Source organism: Kwoniella botswanensis, chromosome 1, assembly GCF_036426115.1.
Source record: "Kwoniella botswanensis chromosome 1, complete sequence".
In the NCBI taxonomy this organism is placed as follows: domain Eukaryota; kingdom Fungi; phylum Basidiomycota; class Tremellomycetes; order Tremellales; family Cryptococcaceae; genus Kwoniella; species Kwoniella botswanensis.
The window spans coordinates 16786791-16802575 of NC_088599.1; the positions used below are offsets into that span (position 1 = coordinate 16786791).

At 45.4% G+C, this 15785-nt stretch overlaps 7 protein-coding genes across 7 annotated transcripts; 4 read left to right on the forward strand and 3 right to left on the reverse strand.

Moving 5' to 3' along the window:
* Positions 1-304: 304 nt before the first annotated feature.
* On the forward strand, positions 305-1869 carry L199_006356 (cytoplasmic tRNA 2-thiolation protein 1; the record flags this gene model as incomplete). The annotated part of the gene is made up of 10 exons (XM_064892056.1): positions 305-494; positions 549-667; positions 719-833; positions 890-1009; positions 1057-1171; positions 1225-1283; positions 1343-1474; positions 1526-1569; positions 1626-1679; positions 1732-1869. 10 exons carry the CDS (start codon positions 305-307, stop codon positions 1867-1869), a joined length of 1086 nt encoding a protein of 361 aa, XP_064748128.1.
* Positions 1870-2951: 1082 nt separating this feature from the next.
* Positions 2952-4673, reverse strand: L199_006357 (uncharacterized protein; the record flags this gene model as incomplete). Its single annotated transcript, XM_064892057.1, has 8 exons — positions 2952-3764; positions 3840-3951; positions 4016-4095; positions 4156-4199; positions 4265-4329; positions 4395-4419; positions 4516-4605; positions 4661-4673. 8 exons carry the CDS (start codon positions 4671-4673, stop codon positions 2952-2954), a joined length of 1242 nt encoding a protein of 413 aa, XP_064748129.1.
* Positions 4674-5052: 379 nt separating this feature from the next.
* Positions 5053-6258, forward strand: L199_006358 (uncharacterized protein; the record flags this gene model as incomplete). The annotated part of the gene is made up of 5 exons (XM_064892058.1): positions 5053-5086; positions 5142-5329; positions 5408-5926; positions 5989-6094; positions 6161-6258. 5 exons carry the CDS (start codon positions 5053-5055, stop codon positions 6256-6258), a joined length of 945 nt encoding a protein of 314 aa, XP_064748130.1.
* Positions 6259-6575: 317 nt separating this feature from the next.
* On the reverse strand, positions 6576-7850 carry L199_006359 (uncharacterized protein; the record flags this gene model as incomplete). The annotated part of the gene is made up of 4 exons (XM_064892059.1): positions 6576-7213; positions 7279-7392; positions 7455-7618; positions 7696-7850. The coding sequence occupies 4 exons, from the start codon at positions 7848-7850 to the stop codon at positions 6576-6578; spliced, it is 1071 nt and encodes a 356-aa protein (XP_064748131.1).
* A 338-nt stretch (positions 7851-8188) lies between these two features.
* L199_006360 (uncharacterized protein) lies at positions 8189-9676 on the forward strand (the record flags this gene model as incomplete). Its single annotated transcript, XM_064892060.1, has 3 exons — positions 8189-8488; positions 8636-8816; positions 8922-9676. 3 exons carry the CDS (start codon positions 8189-8191, stop codon positions 9674-9676), a joined length of 1236 nt encoding a protein of 411 aa, XP_064748132.1.
* A 417-nt stretch (positions 9677-10093) lies between these two features.
* On the reverse strand, positions 10094-11295 carry L199_006361 (uncharacterized protein; the record flags this gene model as incomplete). Its single annotated transcript, XM_064892061.1, has 2 exons — positions 10094-11102; positions 11192-11295. 2 exons carry the CDS (start codon positions 11293-11295, stop codon positions 10094-10096), a joined length of 1113 nt encoding a protein of 370 aa, XP_064748133.1.
* Positions 11296-13445: 2150 nt separating this feature from the next.
* L199_006362 (uncharacterized protein) lies at positions 13446-15618 on the forward strand (the record flags this gene model as incomplete). The annotated part of the gene is made up of 2 exons (XM_064892062.1): positions 13446-15518; positions 15583-15618. 2 exons carry the CDS (start codon positions 13446-13448, stop codon positions 15616-15618), a joined length of 2109 nt encoding a protein of 702 aa, XP_064748134.1.
* Positions 15619-15785: the final 167 nt, after the last annotated feature.

The following is a 15785-nucleotide window of genomic DNA, read 5'->3' on the forward strand; positions in this document are numbered from 1 at the left end:
GTTGAATGTGGTTATAAGCTGGCGAGAGATAAGAAGTGGAGAAAGAAGGGTTGATACAGGTTGGGATTGAGTGAAGCTACGGGGTGAAGGTGATCCGGTCCAAGGGTGATCAAAGGGTTACTGTACAACCGGAAATGGACTAACAATAGTAGGCATGTGAAGAAAGCGTCTCAAAACGCGCCTAACAATGACATTTGATTTTCACCATTTGCCACCCAATCGATGTTTTCGTATTTCACTTTTTCCATCTTTCATCGTCTTTCATGATAATCATCAATAACAACTGTACACTTATACATACACGATGCCCTCCACACCTTGTTCACTATGTCACACTGCAAGGGCATTAGTGAAAAGGCCTAAAACAGGTCAACAAGTTTGTAAAGATTGTTTCTTCGAGGTGTTCGAGACGGAAGTTCATAATACCATCACGGAGGGGAAAGGGATATTCGAAAGGGGTGAGAAGGTAGCTATAGGTGCAAGCGGTGGGAAGGGTGAGCAACATATGTATACAACAACTCATTGGATCGTACTAAGTTATTCAATAGATTCGACGGTCTTGGCACACGTTTTATCTGTATTGAATAAGCGATACGATTACGGGCTGGACCTATTTCTACTCTCTATCGATGAGGGTATTACTGGATATAGGGACGATTCGCTGGAGGTGAGCTGGCGAAATCGCAGGGTGATGATAAGCAGCTGACGTTGCTCGCAGACCGTCAAGCAGAATCAGATAGAATATGGTCTACCCCTGAAAATTCTCTCGTACAACGAGTTATACGGATGGACTATGGATAAAATCGTCGAACAAGTAGGCAGACGTAATAATTGTTAGTGAATTGCTATAGTTGAGCGTGGCTACTCGCTGACTTACCGATGATTGTAGGCACATTCTGCGGTGTATTCAGAAGACAGGCGCTAGATAGAGGAGCAGCGCAACTTGGAGTAGACCACATCGTCACAGGACACAACGCGGATGATATTGCTGAAACCGTGTTGATGAACAGTAAGCTAGATCTCGGAGTGCATTCACAAGCTTACCATGTGTTGTAGTTATGAGGGGAGATATCGCTCGTCTTGGACGATGTACCGCTGTTACTACTCAATCTGAAGATACGATCAAGAGGAGTAAACCTTTTAAATACGCTTACGAGAAGGAGATCGTCATGTAAGCTGGCCTGACCCTTGTATTCCTATGCCAGCTGATTCCTTCCTTGGCAGGTACGCATACTTCAAGAAGCTCACTTATTTCTCTACTGAGTGTATCTATTCTCCTGATGGTGAGTCGCCCGGAGTCGCCCCTCCTAAGTCATCGACTCATGCTGAATATACTGCGTAGCCTACCGAGGACACGCTCGAGTATTCTTGAAAGATCTCGAAGCGATTCGACCAAGTGCTATAGTAGATATCATACATTCTGGAGAATCATTCCAGCTAGAACAAAGTGTGCAGAAGGGAATGAAGGCGATGCGTAAGTCTTCTTTTTCCTGGAATTGGTGACCATCGCTGATATTAAATGCAGAAACATGCTTGAGATGCGGATATATCTCGTCGAACGATCTTTGTGTGAGTCAGCTTCAAGTTTCTCGAGTGACCTTCGGCTGATGACGTCCATAATACAGAAAGCATGCGCTTTGTTGGAAGGTTTGGAAGCAGGATTGGACAGATCCGCTTTAGTAAGTACAGCCTCATTCTTTCACACGGACGCATACTCATGATATCTTGTAGCGTCAAACACAAGCCAACTCTTCGACCGCTCCCGTCGGTCACCGTACCATCCCGATGTTCGAGCGATACAGTAACATTGGTGTGGCTCAGCCTACCGAGGGAATCGAAAACGCCGTTCAAACTATCGAGATCACATAGACTATCAACTGTAGATTACATTCAATATACCCAGCACATGCATACCCTTCCGAGTCTACAAATGCGACCATGCAGATTAGGATCAAGCATCGCTTCCATAGATCTCCTTGTATGCTCTCATCATGATGTCGGTTGTCATCGGCTTGGGGGGTCCATGAGTTTTTCTGATTTCTTCCATGTCCTTGAAGAAGCTAAACCCACGTCCTTCACGTCTCAATTGCTTGGCGTACTCGGCATCCGAGATCGGGGCGCTTGTATCTTGATGAGAGGCGGATCGATAGGCCGATGACTGATTGGTCCTTTTCGATCCTTGGCCTAGCATACAGGACGTCGTCAGCATATCTCTGGTAGGCTATAAAAGAAAGGTTGCACTGACTTTGGCTCGCGGCTGTGCCGGAATTAGTACTGTTGTCAACACTTGTTGTATCTTGGGTTAGTGTACCTTCAGACATGATCGATAAATACTCGTATATAAATCAGTTGGTTAAGTGGCAAAATTGCGATTGTAAAATTGATGGGAAGAGGAATCAGCTCTTGTACTGTGAATTGCGACCTGTATATAGACATTTTTGACCGCTCCACACTGTTTGCGAGAACAAGCGCGAAACAATATCCTTTATTCCTCGAAACGTCAGGACAATGAAAGGTAATGTATGACAGATGTAGGGTTTTGGTGCGTGTACAGGTCAAATTCTTTTTCACTCTTCTCCTTCCTCCATCCTCTACGCTTAAGAGTCGGGAGTCAGACCTTTCTGTTTCTCCTTTTTTCATCGTACAGCCAGCCAAGCCCGATAACATCTCAAGTGTCGATTTATGCAAAAACTCATTCACAAGCACAATCTTTCCAAAAATACAGCGATATCCCATCCGCCACTCCACGATCTCCCCTTCCCCCCATATCGACCGTTTACCGGGCACCGCCCGTTTGAATACATCTCTACCTGTCACTCCTTCATTGATTATCCTCTACTATGTCTTAGCAGGATACAGATGTCCAATCAATTGCATTTTGGCATATATGATATCTGTACTTGTAAACTGATCCAATGGTAATCTACAACTCATCCATTAGGCCAAACACTTTAACCCCAGATGTTAGCAAATGGATCTCTATCATCTTTCTTCTGTTGAGGTTGGACATTACCCAACCCATTGCCATTCGAGCTACCAAAGAACCCTCCTCCTCCTCCTGTCGACCCACTCGAGGCCCACGGATCACTGGTATTGTTCGAACCAGCTCCCCAAGGGTTGTTCTGCTGCACCGGTTGTGTTTGCGTGTTTCCTCCTCCTCCCCAGGCATTTTGATCAGCCGATATACCTCCCCATCCACCACCGGTAGTAGGCGTAGGTAATTGAGCCTGAGTGTGTTGATAGGAAGGTTGAGGAGGTGCAGACGAAGTCACACCTCCATTCCAACTTGCATATTGATTCTGTGCTGGTGGTGGAGGAGCGGTGTTGAAAAACCCTCCCGAGGATGTAGGAGCAGTAGCTGGTGGTGAAGTAGCAGAGGAGAAAAGTGACATGATATCGGCCTTGGCGTTCTTAGGTTGCTGTTGCTGCTGAGTTTGAGTAGATGGCGTGGGAGTGCGGAAATCCAGATCGAATATTGACGGACCCTGGGTAGGAGCTGGTGGCTGGGTACCTGCTGTTGCCCCTGGAGTAGGTTGGCTGGCGTTGGCGGTAGGTGCGCTGGTAGTCACTGGAGGAGCTAAAGAGGGAGGTTCATCAGACCCGAATAAGTCTACCATCGGTGCTGGTGCTGGTGCTGCTGGAGTGGGAGCAGGTTTAGCGGTTCGAGAAAGTAGGGGATGATGTTTTGGTGCAGCCTGAGGTACAGCTGCTGGTGCTGGAGCGGGAGCGGATGTCGTGGGTGTAGGTCTGGGCACTTCACTTGGCTGCAGTATGTGGAATGTCAGCTGGATCCCTGTCGGATGGGAGATGAAGTGTGATCATAGCTATACAGTACTTACGGCTGCACTAGCACCACCCCCTTGTTCCAGAATACCTGGGTCCCGAGGTGGTGGACCGTCCATCGCCCATCGTTTAGATTCGTATTTAGACCGGATAAATGACTCGATTTTGCTGGATGGTGACGTATGAAATGAGCTAATGACCCACAGTACAAACCAGAAAGGGACAAGCTCACTGATCAGGAGGTACATGTCCAGCTTTCAAGTGTTTCTCCCAGTATAAATTCGCTCGTTTGTTACCCCATCTTTGGATATTCTATGTACACATAGCAGGTCAGCTTCTAGTTATGTGTTTCAACCACGAATTCCAGCTTACGTCCATCTGTTCAGGCGTCCATATATCCAGATCGATCGATTTGACTGCGAGAGAATACCACGGCTGAGCTCCACATCAAAGAGCGTTAGAGAGCCAGCTATGAACTCACCTTTACTGATATGCGTCCCCATAGATCTATGTATACCCGAACATCTTATACAGAGAAAGACACCTCTACAGATTCGAAGAATTATCAGCACTCAACTTGGGTGATACTGAAGTTATGCTATCGGACATACAAATTCCACGAAGCCCATCGTGCGTCTACAATACATCAGACATCAGTAGGTCAGCTGATCATTTCGACTTTCGGTTTCCTGCTCAGCTGAGTGAGCTAAATATGTAATGCAGGAGACTCACCATTCTTCCTGCAATCAGCACACGACTTGTTATCTGGCTGTTTGACCAAATCACGTAGGATACGGGCATTTCGCTCTGTGGTAGCTTTGTCTGCATATCGTGAGTCAGCTGACTGCGTGATCGACCTGTGTGAATGCCAGCTTACCTTGACGAGACATGTCTCCTGTGCTTGTTGGCTGATAAACGATGTTTGACAAGAATAACTGAACAGGATGAACCATAACCATCAACAGGCGGTGACAGCGTGAATGACGCTCTGACCCCCATTCAACGTGTCTCCGTGTGCCTATGGGTTAACCGGGGTTTGGCGAGCCTTATGATTCCCGTAAGAGGGGGCGAGCGGTGGACGCCGACTGCGAAATGTTTGAGCTGTACATGTGTGATTGATTATAGGTTGTTGGTTGTTTTCGCGACGTGTTTGATTGGGCATCTTTCCTTTCACTGTTAGAGCACACCATCCAAAATCTCTTTGAGACCTGCTACTGCCATCGATCTGGCTATCATTAGATCGGAGAGCGTCACTTGTTTTCACACAAAATGGCAGAGATATCAGAGGGCGATTCGAATTTCGGTGAGTCAACTCCACAGCTCCATTTTGGCTCATGAACTAATCCGGGATGGAACAGATGCCCTTTTCAAGGCATTCGTCATGATTGTCGTATCGGAGATAGGAGACAAGACGTTTCTGATAGCTGCTATTATGGCGACTCGACATCCCAGAGTGACAGTCTTTGGAGGTGCTTTTGCGAGCTTGGTAGTCATGAGTATACTCAGTGCTGCGCTGGGCAGGGTGATATTGGGATTGATACCCAAGGTAAGTGGTCACTCTCAATCGACCTTCACAGTCAATTACTATCTTTGGATATATCGCTGATTGTCGATTTTCTATCAGGTCTGGACACTCTGGGCAGCATCCATCCTATTTTTGGTATTCGGAATCAAGATGTTACAAGAATCATTCTCAATGGCAGCCGGTAATTCCCATATCCAAGAGGAGATGAGAGAAGTAGAAGAAGAATTAGAAGAAGATTCGGCAGTTCACGATAGCCATAATGCTAGAGGTACAAGTTCGAATATCCCATTGGAATCGTTAGAAGAAGGTAAAGTTTTGAGTGGGGGTGGAGCGGTGGATATCCCTTCTTCACCTTCAACTAGGAATTCAAAATTACCAAATAACAAATATAAGACTGGTCCAAGTATACATTTCCCGCTTTCCGGTTCATCACGTCAAAATGGTGGTGGAGTTGGACCATTAGAAGAAAGACATTGGACAATAACGGTTAAAGAGAAATTAAGGAATACAATTCAACTTCTTACCAACCCTGTCTTCGCCCAGGCTTTCGTGTTGACTTTCTTGGGCGAATGGGGAGATAGGTCTCAGATTACTACGATAGCGATGGGCGGTGCTCATGTAAGTCATCTTACAGCTTTTACTCTGAATGTCGATGCTGATAAGTGGGAGACGACTATTAGAGTGTCCCTGTCATTGCATTTGGTACAATATTAGGACACGGTGTATGTACGGCAGGAGCAGTGGTGGGAGGAAGGTACTTATCTACGAAGATATCCGTCAAGCATAGTGAGTTGATCTACTCCTCATAAATCCAAATTCATATGCTGACGTTCCATCATTCCTCGCTTCCAGTCTCACTCCTCGGCTCAGCGGCATTCATAATATTCGCTTTCCTATATGCTTTAGAAGCATATTACTATAGACCTGAATTGGATGACGGGGCTTTTTAATCGAAGTATTGGATACTCGCCATTCAAGCTTTGCGTCGGAGCTCCCAACCTTTATCGTCAATTAGCATCTAGCCATAATCCGTCCTTTACAGCATTTTCTCTCAATCAACCTCCATAGAATACCAAACAATCTCATGTTAGTGCTCAGTAAGACAAGATAGATAGACGGATGCATTCAATGATATACCCTGCATGACCCTCGAAAAAATCATTCTGTGAACTTGTCTTATCACAAATGTCAATTGGCAATGGACAATATAATCAATCATGCATGAACAGAACAACGTTACATATGCTCTTCGATCGTCCGAATGAGGTTATATCTCCTCATCATCCGTCTCTTCTTCATCCTCCCATATCAAATCCCCACTCGCTCCCTCACCCTCATGAGCATAAGGCAGTGGTACTTGAGCTCTCTTATTCCTCTGCTCATTCGTCAAACTCAGATTAAACGGTAAATCCAACTCCGAATGAGTGTTTATAGTCTTATCCCCTCCACTCACTGAAGCAGTCAGAGGCTTGGAGAAAGGATTCAAATCTACAAGTTGATCCAGATCCACCACTCTGAATTCCTTTTCTTCATCATTGAACTTGAGACCTTCTAAAGATCTACTTATCCCTTTAATTCCTCCCGTCGGCTTCCGCACCAATACTTGTACGATTGCTGTTGGGCCGCCCAGAGATTGTGTCCAGCACGGATCAAATTCGATCTTCTCACTTGAAGCTTTAAGAGCCATATCCTGATGAGTTGATCTTTTAGTGGTATTTTCAAGAATCATCCATAGGTTCGGTGAAGGTATCGAAGATATAGGTGAGAGATAGGATTTCGATAGGTGTTCGACCAAATGTGGTGAATGAGGAGTGATCAGGGTGAGTGTTGAATGGAACGACGGTGTGATGAGGGAGTGGTAAATTGTTGAAGAAGGTGGGAGGAGGAGGATGAGACGGGATGGTGCTATATCCGAGGTAGATGTAAGCTCAGGTTGATTTGCTGGATCGAGTTGGTAGCTTGGAGCTCACCTTTAGCTTTTTTGATTACGCTGAGAATATTTTTGAGAAGTGATAATACTTTCGAGGCTGAATAATCTTCAGATAAGATATCCAAAGCGTCGATAAATATCTGTCCGGATGTATCTGGTAAAAGAGATGCCATATAAGCTATCTGCAATCAGACTCAGTCCGGAAAGCTTACTCACAAGTGGACAGAATTTTCTCTTTTATACTCTCAATCGATGTTGGTTCCTCGCCATAGCCATTGATAGAATTTGATAAATCTATAACATTGATTTTCGATGATGTTGAAGATGGTAGGAGTATTTCGGGAGGGTGAAGGATGGAGATCAGGGTCGTCTCTTCCCCTCTGTCAGTAAACCAGACAGTCTATCAGCTTGATGGACATCCTCCTCTAGATGCGTAAGGGATTGATTATAAGCTCACCTCCGTATACCCCTTGCGAGGGTTTCTTTGAAGATGTTCAACCCAGAAAAACTTATACTGTCGCTGATGACGCATAGTGATTGGTGTGGTATCTGAGCGTTATCTAGTGCTCCGCTGAGAAGAGGTCCGGTATCCCCGGATGATCTGGAAGGCATTGTCTCCTGTAGATGATATCCTTATGATCGTTGATAAGGGAAGGAAAGAAGAGAGATTAGAGGTTGGAAGAAGACTGAAAAAGCTGAAATGTTGAAATACGATGATATGCGGGGTAATTGTGTGAAAGGAACGTGCACTAAGCGGCCATCTCCGCTTGGACCGGACTTGCAATCTGAATCTGAATCACAATCCAGATATGAGTACCGTGTAGATAGACACACAATTCCATCAACTGCTTCTACTTCTGTCTCTCTTGCATCATCAAAAACAATCACAGAATAGGTTAATATCCTTTTCGGGTTCCACTCATCCACAACCACTGATCACCCACTCCAGCATGCCCCAAAAGCTTATTCTCGATACAGACCCGGGGGTGGACGACGTCCTGGCCATCCTCTTGTCCCTATCCTCCCCTGAATTACAGGTAGTCCTAATTTCAATCGTATTCGGTAACACCCATGCACCCGTAGCTCACAGCAACCTCTTGAAGATCTATCATAGCTTGTCAAAGGAGATCGAGCAGATACCCGACGCCCAATCGCGATATGGTAGATTGGCTGAACCGAATCAGAAGACCATGCTGGCGTTGGGTGAGGACGGACCGATTGGTGGAGAGAAGGCTGTCGCGGCGTACTTTGTGAGTGGATTGTTGGCGTGTGTATCATACACTGCACCTTCAAGGAATCTAATCATCCGTGTCACCTCGTGCTATGATGCGATTTGGAGGTTGACACGTTGAACGTACACACCGAGCTATACATCTGACTCGTTGTCAACCTTGCAGCACGGCCCAGATGGTCTATCCAACATCACCGAGACCCACCCTCACTTCACGCCTCCCAAACTTGATCCTTCCACCCCACACGAACATCTGGAGATCTCCACGAAACCCTCATACGAAGTCATGCTTGATATCTTGAGACAGGAGGAAGATGATTCAGTGGTTATCGTTGCGTTGGGACCATGTGAGTGTAGTCCTACATACCCTACATGCTGCCTGTGCCGTCCTTTGTCTATGCAATTCGCCATTCCGACCGGGGTACCTCGTGCTGACTGTGCGCTGCTTTCAGTGACCAACCTTGCTCATGCTCTGCGTACCGACCCTCAAACCTTCTCCAAAGTTTCTCGAATTGTATGGATGGGCGGCGCGTTAGACCACCCAGGTAATACCTCCGCTACAGCCGAATTCAACTGTTTCGCCGACCCCTTCGCCGCCTCTGAAATCCTCGAAGGAAGTAAAGCCGGTTTATTCGAACTTATCCTCGCTCCACTGGACATTACTACTCCTCATGCAATACCATTCTCCGACCTGATCCATCCCTCTGTAGTTAAAATCCCAAATTCGAAAGGTGAACTCGTCGAGACCGACGAAGAGCCTACTCCACTTCAGGCATTCGTCTCAGCGATGTTAGTAAGAGTGAGGGGTTTGCAAGCTTCTTTCGGATTAGAAGATTCGATGGAAATGCACGATCCAGTTGCAGTATGGTATGCTTTAGCTCATGCAATGCAGACACGAAACTCTCCTCCGTTAGAAGGGTGGAAGGTGGTACAGAGGGAATTCAAAATTGAGAGAATAGGTGAATTGACTAGAGGGATGTGCGTTACGGATAGGCGAGGTACGGGAGAATCAAATAATACAGATAGATCGAAAGATGAAGATCTTAAATCATTCGGGATTGGTAAGAAGGATGAAGAGACTGGACGAATGGGTGAGAAGATCCCTAAAGCCAAACAGCTTCCTTGGGTGATTACCAAGACTCCTGGGATAGATGAGTTAAGGAGAGTTCTGTTAGGTAGAGTGTTTGGTACAAAGGTTGATGAATAGGTTTGGACGATCTGCAATTAGGAGATGGATAGAGTATTAAAATCCGGTGGTTGTAACTGTACATAACGAACATAGCATAGTGGGTATAGGGATATTGATATGCATTTCTCTCGACTATCTTATAGACTATGTTATAACATTGTGATTTCTTGTCAGATCTGGACTAGGTGATAATTCTTGCAATTCTTCTCTGTTCTTGTTTCTTCCTGTCATTATTCCATCCGAGAAATGATAAAATGGTGATAGCTGATTGATTCCCTTGAGTAGGCATGATGTTGAACACTGTGTTCCGTCTCCATTGTCACATCTCATCCGATAAAGTTGGATCCCAACCATCTCTTTCGTCCAGCTCCAGCTCCACTAATTCCTTCGCTAACCGTCCTCGTTCCCAACACCACTCGATACCTTCACCGAAACCTAAGCCGAAGCCGAAGCTTTACTCTCCTCTTTCTTCTCCTTACTATCCCTCGAAGCGTTCCCCACCGTATTAGCCACGACGAGGTTCTTCACCCTACTTGCTAAAGACGACAGATCGTTCGCTCCCCCTTCCCGCACTTTGTATTCCTTTCTTTCTCTAGGTTGAGGTGGTGGCGCAGCAGGTGCAGGCTGAGACGACTTATTCGAATTTTGCTGTTGTCTACTATTACCTTGGTTCTGCTTCCCACCTCTATTACTATTATTACTACTCGATTTCTTACGAGTTTGGGTCCTCCAATCATTCTGATCCGCTCGCGATGGTGGTGCCTGACTTTTCTCTTCTATTGGAGGTGGATTGGCCAATCCAATAGGTCCTTTCCTACCTCCTTGAATAGGATGGGGTTTTTGAGCTTGTTGGACTTCATTCTTCCTATCATTTAGTAAAGAAGGTTTATCCGTAGTGATACTAGTGGTTTTCTGTTCCGACGCGGTTTCAGGTTGAGATCCCGATGGAGCAGGTGGAGAGGGTTCGATAGCAGCTGTTTTCCCATCACTTTTCTCTTCATCCTCGTTGGATTTGATATTGTCCAATATACTTTCTTCAGGTACTCCACCACCTCCTTCTAAAGGTGGGAAACTCTGTTCCGCTCCTTGTTCATTGCCTTGTTGAGTTTGTCTGGCAATATCAACTTTTTTAAATTCTTCATCTAATTTACCAACTTCTTCATCCTCATCTTCATCTTCATCCCAATTTACCGATACTTTCTCTCTCCTTTTTTCCCTCCTCTTTTCATTCTTCAATTGAGCTTTAGTCTTTTCTCTAGGTTCACCAGCAAATACATTCTCCTCCTTTCCACCTTTGTTCGCCTGGGAACCTAGACGGTCGGATCCAGGGATGGTAGGTCGAGAGGCCGTTCGGGCGTCTTCAGCTGCCTGACGGGTAGATCGGAATCGTCCGACATCCTCTTGAGGCGTGAAACCAGGTCGCACTTTCTGTTCTTTACGAACTCTACGTAAAGTATATGAGAGTCATCAGTTAAATCTTGACGAACACAGATACGGACACAAAGATTGTTGAGATGTTAATACAGCACTCACGTCCCATCTTTCCGCCTAGATTGAGGAATCACCCTCTCCAAAGTCCTCGGATCGACTATAATCCCAGAAGCGGTCCTTTCGGGGTTGACAGGTGGTAAGGACATGGTTGGGTGATGTTGATCGTTGTTCGGCGTTTGATCGTAAGACACAAAGTCTTTGCAGGTCTGCCTTTCTAAGATAGCTTTACAGAGTTGGCTATGTGTTGATACTTGAAAATTTGACTCCAATGTATGAACCTATGCAGTCAGGACTATGTGTGTGCAAATAGTACGCACGACCTACAAAGCGACGATGTCATAAACGGTGACAAGCCAAGATCGGTTAAGAAAGGTTACGGAACCAAAATAACAGAAAAACCATCGATTGGATGACATCAGACAACTAAAGGGAACACAAAAAGATGTGTGAGCCCTGGTCAAGAGCCCTGGTCAAAAAGTCGGCCTTCTCCCGGGATTGAACCGAGGACCACCTCAAGGAGAAAACTCACTTCAAAGCGTGAAGAAGAACCCAAATGAGGCATGCTACCACTGCACCAAGAAGGCCTGACCAAAATTTGCCACCTACTAGTTTCCCATAATGTGAAGCGGATAAAAGGGCTTGTTCAGGTCTTTACAGATGTGAAAATAACATTCCAGCGCAGGTGAGCCCCTTAGCAAAGCCTGGGGTTTGGTATGGGCATCTGAAGTGGCGTCACAACTGACAGAGAGAAGGGTTGGAAGAGTTCCTGAATTGAGGGTGCCACAGGGTCTCAGATGCGCTCATGTATGCATCGATACTTGCTCATGGGGTACCTTATGTCTGGCTCAAGTCATGGCGCCTCATCAAACAGGCAGATGCATGATAGATTGAGGAGTGTTGTGGGGGATGAAGGCAGAAATGGTGTTTGCGGAGGTCTTGGGTGAGCTGCCACAATCGAGTGTCGAGTGATCTGCGTTGCCACGTTCACTCCCACTGGACCTAAAAATGCCACATTGGTAACGGGATCAAATCGTTCGCCTGAAACCGATCATAAGTGCTTTCATCCGTCAATCACCTGTTCTTCATCTTCATCTTGATGACCTCGTGATAGAATTTCAGGTGATACTCCGAGATAGATCCGGACATGAAATCAGACAACCGAGCTGATCGACCGATCATGACCGAGAAGCACCTTTCCTTCCCTTGTTTCACCCAGCATTGCCTTAAGCATAAACACCAACGCACACAACACGTTTCAGACTAAGCACGTCCTTCAATCAACTTGTTTACTTTCAGAACCCACGACGACAAACATGAGGATGGGCACTAGAACATCGTTGGTTGATCGGATCAATATATTCTGGTGACTGTTTTGGATTTGAGGGGATGCTGAGGGGTATGAAACACCTGATTGTTCTTCGGACGATGACGGTGACATGATAGATGGTCAATAACCTATACATCGGTGAGGATGACTGATCTGATCTGATTCCTTCCAACCATTGATAAAAAATGAACACGAACACTACTTTATCAGCAAGTCAATACCTTTGAACAGGTTAACCTTTCATTCACACACTAACCAGATAACATAGCACAAAGTAATCCATACCGTGGTGAAAAGGTATATCTTTACTCACCATCCTTCTCAGATCTAGACCTTGTTTCCCCACTCACTTCGATCCCTTGATCTGATGATCAAAATAAAAATAGAAAAGAACACATACAAACCACACATCACACACGTACATATAACACACACAAAAATATATCATACATCATCGATAAAATAGACGTAAACATCTGTTTCCTTATCGATCACTCCCTTCTTTCATTCACATCTCACTTGGACATATATGCATAAGAACACACAGTATCCAAACCGATTAGATCATCTATACCACATTGGTAAGTGCTCTATACCCCACACACATCCGAGACCGGCGGATCTCACATTTGCTCCAGTCTAAGACAGAATCAAGATACCTTTGGAACATTCAACCCAGCCGACTCCGAGATTATCTCGTAGAGACATCAACACCTGTTCGAGATATATTTAACAACAATGATTAAATCATTTCAGTTTCCAATCTCCAGAAACATATTCTCATCATCCGATAACGGGTCAAGACCCACACCTACTACTAAATCAAATCATAATATATTCAAGAGAAAATCATTTCGTAAACAATCCTTCTCTCCATCTAGATTATATCACTCCAGTCCGCTCTCACCGAGATACTTCACTTCGACATCTACATTCTCTAGCTGTACCAGTACGTCAGAGGAAATAGCGATGGGTCAGCAAAATTCCAAATCATCAACCTTTGTCGATTTCGAACCCGCCCTCACATCAGCTCATCCTCCTACCAGTCCCAGCCAAACTTTCTCGGCATTTCCATCATCTGGTCCCGACCCTTTTCACCACTCTCCACCTCCACATCGCATTACTTCTCCGACTCCTCAGCCCTGCTCTCCAGCATTCTACCATGCACCGCACTCGGCACCTGTCGTTCCGGTCACCACCAAACCCAAAGGTCTAATCCGTTCCCTATCAGCTAAGAGGAGAGGTGAATCTCGTCGACCCTCTGGATCCGAAATTGAACCCGAACTACCGCCTGTGGGAAATATCAAAGCGCTCAAAACACTAGGTCAAGTCGATCTGAAAGCTTCAATGAGGGAATTCGAAGAACTAGTCCAAAAAGCTGAAATTGACGCTGGAATCAGAGCTCCTTCACCTCCTACACAAGAACAGATATCATCAACTTTCCCTAAACGATCGCAGAATATCAAGAGGGGGTCAATCCATCACCAGACTTACGATAATTCACCTATACCTAGGTTATCAGCTACGCCCGCTTATCTACGTCCAACGCCTTATAGGAGAAATTCGTCAGCATCTTCAATTCATTCTTCGAGAGTATCAATCAAATCTGCTCGCAGAGCGGAAAGAGAATGGAGAGCGAAAGTTGCAGCATTATCTTCTGGTTTATCGCCTTCAACTTCCACATCGATTCCTGGCAATACCCCTCCGAAAAATACTATCAAGATCAAAGGAGGTCCAGTCCCACCTAAGAGAACACCGATGTCTACTTCTGCTCATGCGATGTCACAGACTAGTAGAAGTACCTCACCATTGTACACCGAAGAAGAAGGGACGATCATCGTCACCCCACCTCGTCCAGCTCCTCAGTCGTTCGGCACTCCCTTATCCAACAAGTCATTCGAAACTCTGGGTCATTATCCCAACTCTTCGACTGTACTAGATTCGCCTACTCCTATATCGGCTACCGAATGGGAGGGGAGATCGCGGAAACCCTCTGTACCTCATTCGGCATATTCAAGTGTTTATTCAACATTGAGGGATGAAGATGGTATGGCTAGGCCAATCTCATTCGCGAGTGGACAATGGCTAGCTCCTGTCAATTCCTCACCGCTGAAGATTGACATTACCTCCACCCAAAATACAGAAGATGAAGGCGTTTTGCTCTCGGCTAATTCGGTTTGTGTCAATGGTACACCTACTCCTGACTCACCACATAGAGATAATCTACCTCCATTTGAAAGTTTCAAATCTTCACCTAGAATGGTAGGTAATTCCGTACTTCCCACCGTGGAAACTCCAACAAAGATGAAACATCATTCATTGCCTTCCCCACCACGACCTACAACCCAACCGAAACGTAGACCATCCTTACATATTCCATCTTTGGAGATCCCAAATTCTCCACCTACTTTACCTCCCTTAGCTTTCTCCGCACCTTCCACACCTGGGTTAGTCACTCCTACCAAACCAATTTTGTCTACACCTACCAGAGGAGTTGAAGAGCCTTCTACTCCTTATTCACCTATTACTGCGTATATCCTCTCCGCACCATCACCTTCCATCGACCAATTAGCATTCTCTACTTCTTACGGAGCTTTCGTTCCTTCGCCTATCAGGAAAACAACTTCGACTTCAGCTGAGGTGAATGAGGACAGTCCGAAAACACCGGTTAGAAAACATCCTTTTACGTTCGGTGCTAAACCTTCTCCTGAACCTATAACGATAAATAGGGAGTCCTCAGCCGATGGCCAAAATGCGGGAATGAGTATAATCCCAAGAAGGAACCATGTAAATCACAACTCAAGTTCCTATATTCCAAGATCGTTGCCTTCGACCAACCATGCCCAGGTCCAGAATAATGCACTTAGACCTAAAAACCATTTGCAAAATATCCCGATGCCTATCAAGTCGAATATAATCGGTACAGGTACAGATTCGAGATATGCTAAAGAACCTGGATTGAGGAGATTAAGAGGTAAAGTCGATTTAACACCTGGTATGGAAAATGGTTGTAGACCACCTAAAAGTGGATTACCAATGGCCGTGAGTTTGGTTTTCTTATGATCGATATGAGACGAAGTGGCTGATATGATTTGGTTCGGAGTAGGATCTCGAAAGGTGGTTGCAGAATACTTCCATATAGATGTGAGATAGGGTGTTTGATTCTATAGAGACTGGTTCTCTTGGAATGGTGTTGTAGATACAGAACAAACAGTCTTTCATCTAGATGGCTTAAATCCAAGTGATTTCAGCGCGTGCTCGATCATTACATCATAATTACATTACTGTTGTATAATTCGTAGACAGTAT